General features: G+C 37.5%; 1 protein-coding gene across 1 annotated transcript in view; it reads right to left on the reverse strand.

The window, feature by feature from the left end:
- Positions 1-1,682, reverse strand: part of GABPB1 (GA binding protein transcription factor, beta subunit 1) — an 83,758-nt gene that overhangs the window by 29,797 nt on the left and 52,279 nt on the right. Inside the window, exons 4-5 of the mRNA XM_011928653.1 lie at positions 446-593; positions 13-126 (exon numbers count right to left, since the gene is read on the reverse strand). Coding sequence (XP_011784043.1) covers positions 13-126; positions 446-593 — 262 coding nt within the window. The remainder of the gene's footprint in view (positions 1-12; positions 127-445; positions 594-1,682) is intronic.

Here is a 1,682-nt window from a genome sequence, read left to right on the forward strand (position 1 = left end):
TGCTTTTCTAACCTGGAGTTTCTGAAGAATTGGACAATGGAGCAGATGCTTCAGCTAAGGCAGCTAATGTAGCTAATACTGATGTAGAAGAGTTTCCAAACTGAACAGCAGATACACCCGTTTCATCTGTAAGAAAAAAGAAAATAGATTTGAATTTCTAAGGAGCTTAATCCAATGCATATTTCTGATACTCTATTTACCTTATTTGACTCTTAAACAAAGCTTGGATAGCATTAGCTTTTGAAAGGTAATACTGCAGTAAATTTTGCAGTATCACCTTTCTTCAGATTGTTTTGTCTCATAAAATTTTTTTTGCCAGTTATACCAAAGAAAACCAAGGTAGCTGATAGAATCTTACCCTTGTTCTCCAACAGTCCTTTCTTAAAAGGATGAATACCTACTAAAGCATAAAATCCCAAAGCCTATCCTATATGCATCTCAATACCTGTTGCCTTGGATGAATTTTCTGAAGATACCAGACCTGTTAGGTTCACCACCCCTCCAGGTCCAATGATAAACTGTGGTGTTGCAGCATGTATTGTCACAGTGTCAGGACTCTCTGGGTTTGTGTTGATTTGGTTCTGCATAGCAATCTAGGGAAAAAATGACCACAGTGTTTTCAGAATTATAACCAGAACATATAGAACAAATTCTCCATATAATACAAACACACATGTAAAGGAATATTCTCTAAGAAGAATCACATAGTACAAGTGGAAATATATGTCTAAAGTCCCCTGACAATGTAGGGGCACACGATGGGTATATATTTATATCCCGAGTCCCCCTCCTAGGTAAAGCAGCAAAATCCTGGGAGAGGAGAAATGAGTATCTAAAAGGTTTTTAATAGAACAAAGAAGAACTGGACATTAAGCCGGTTGAGGTGGCAGGTGCCTGTAATCCCAGCTATTCAGGAGGCAGAGGCAGGAGAAGTGCTTAAGCCCAGGAACTCGAGACCAGCATGGGCAACATAGTGAGACCCCCATCTTAAAAAAAAAACAAAAACAAAAACAAAACAAACAAACAAAAAATACTTCTGTAGCTATAGGAATTTAATTATTTCTTCTATATTTGGCAATACATAATACCACATACATAAAGCATGTCCTTCTTAATTAATTGTTCCCCATCTTCAACTCCAACCCCCAAACTGCACTCCTAAGAGTAAAAGGAATGGAAAGAGGCATGGCAGAATTCATTTTCCTGAACATAAAACATCTTTTAAGTAACTAGTGGAAGCTCAAAGGAGTTAGGCAGTCTTAGAAAAGAAGAGTTCTACTGCTGGGATCAGGAACAAACAGGCAAGAAGAGGCATTAATTAAAGAAGATAATTTATATTATGTCATATGGCTGAAAATAAGAGAAGTAACATTGGTTACTAGAAAAATCTTCCCAAAAGCCAAAAACAACAGATCTTTTTGAGGATGTTGAAAAATAAAAGAAACAAATCAAACTGCATCACTCACTCAAGGGATGTTATTACGGTTGCTAGTATATACATTTTTTAATTTTTATAGTCATTTATAGACCTGGAAAAATCATACAGTATCAAAATGCAACAAAAATAATAGAATAAAATGTCTAGGGCCAGGCGCAGTGGCTCACACCTGTAATCCCAGCACTTTGGGAGGCCGAGGCAGGCAGATCACCTGAGCTCAGGAGTTCGACACCAGCCTGGGCAA

The sequence above is a fragment of the Colobus angolensis genome, unplaced genomic scaffold, assembly GCF_000951035.1.
Source record: "Colobus angolensis palliatus isolate OR3802 unplaced genomic scaffold, Cang.pa_1.0 Scaffold78, whole genome shotgun sequence".
NCBI classification, from domain to species: Eukaryota; Metazoa; Chordata; class Mammalia; order Primates; family Cercopithecidae; genus Colobus; species Colobus angolensis.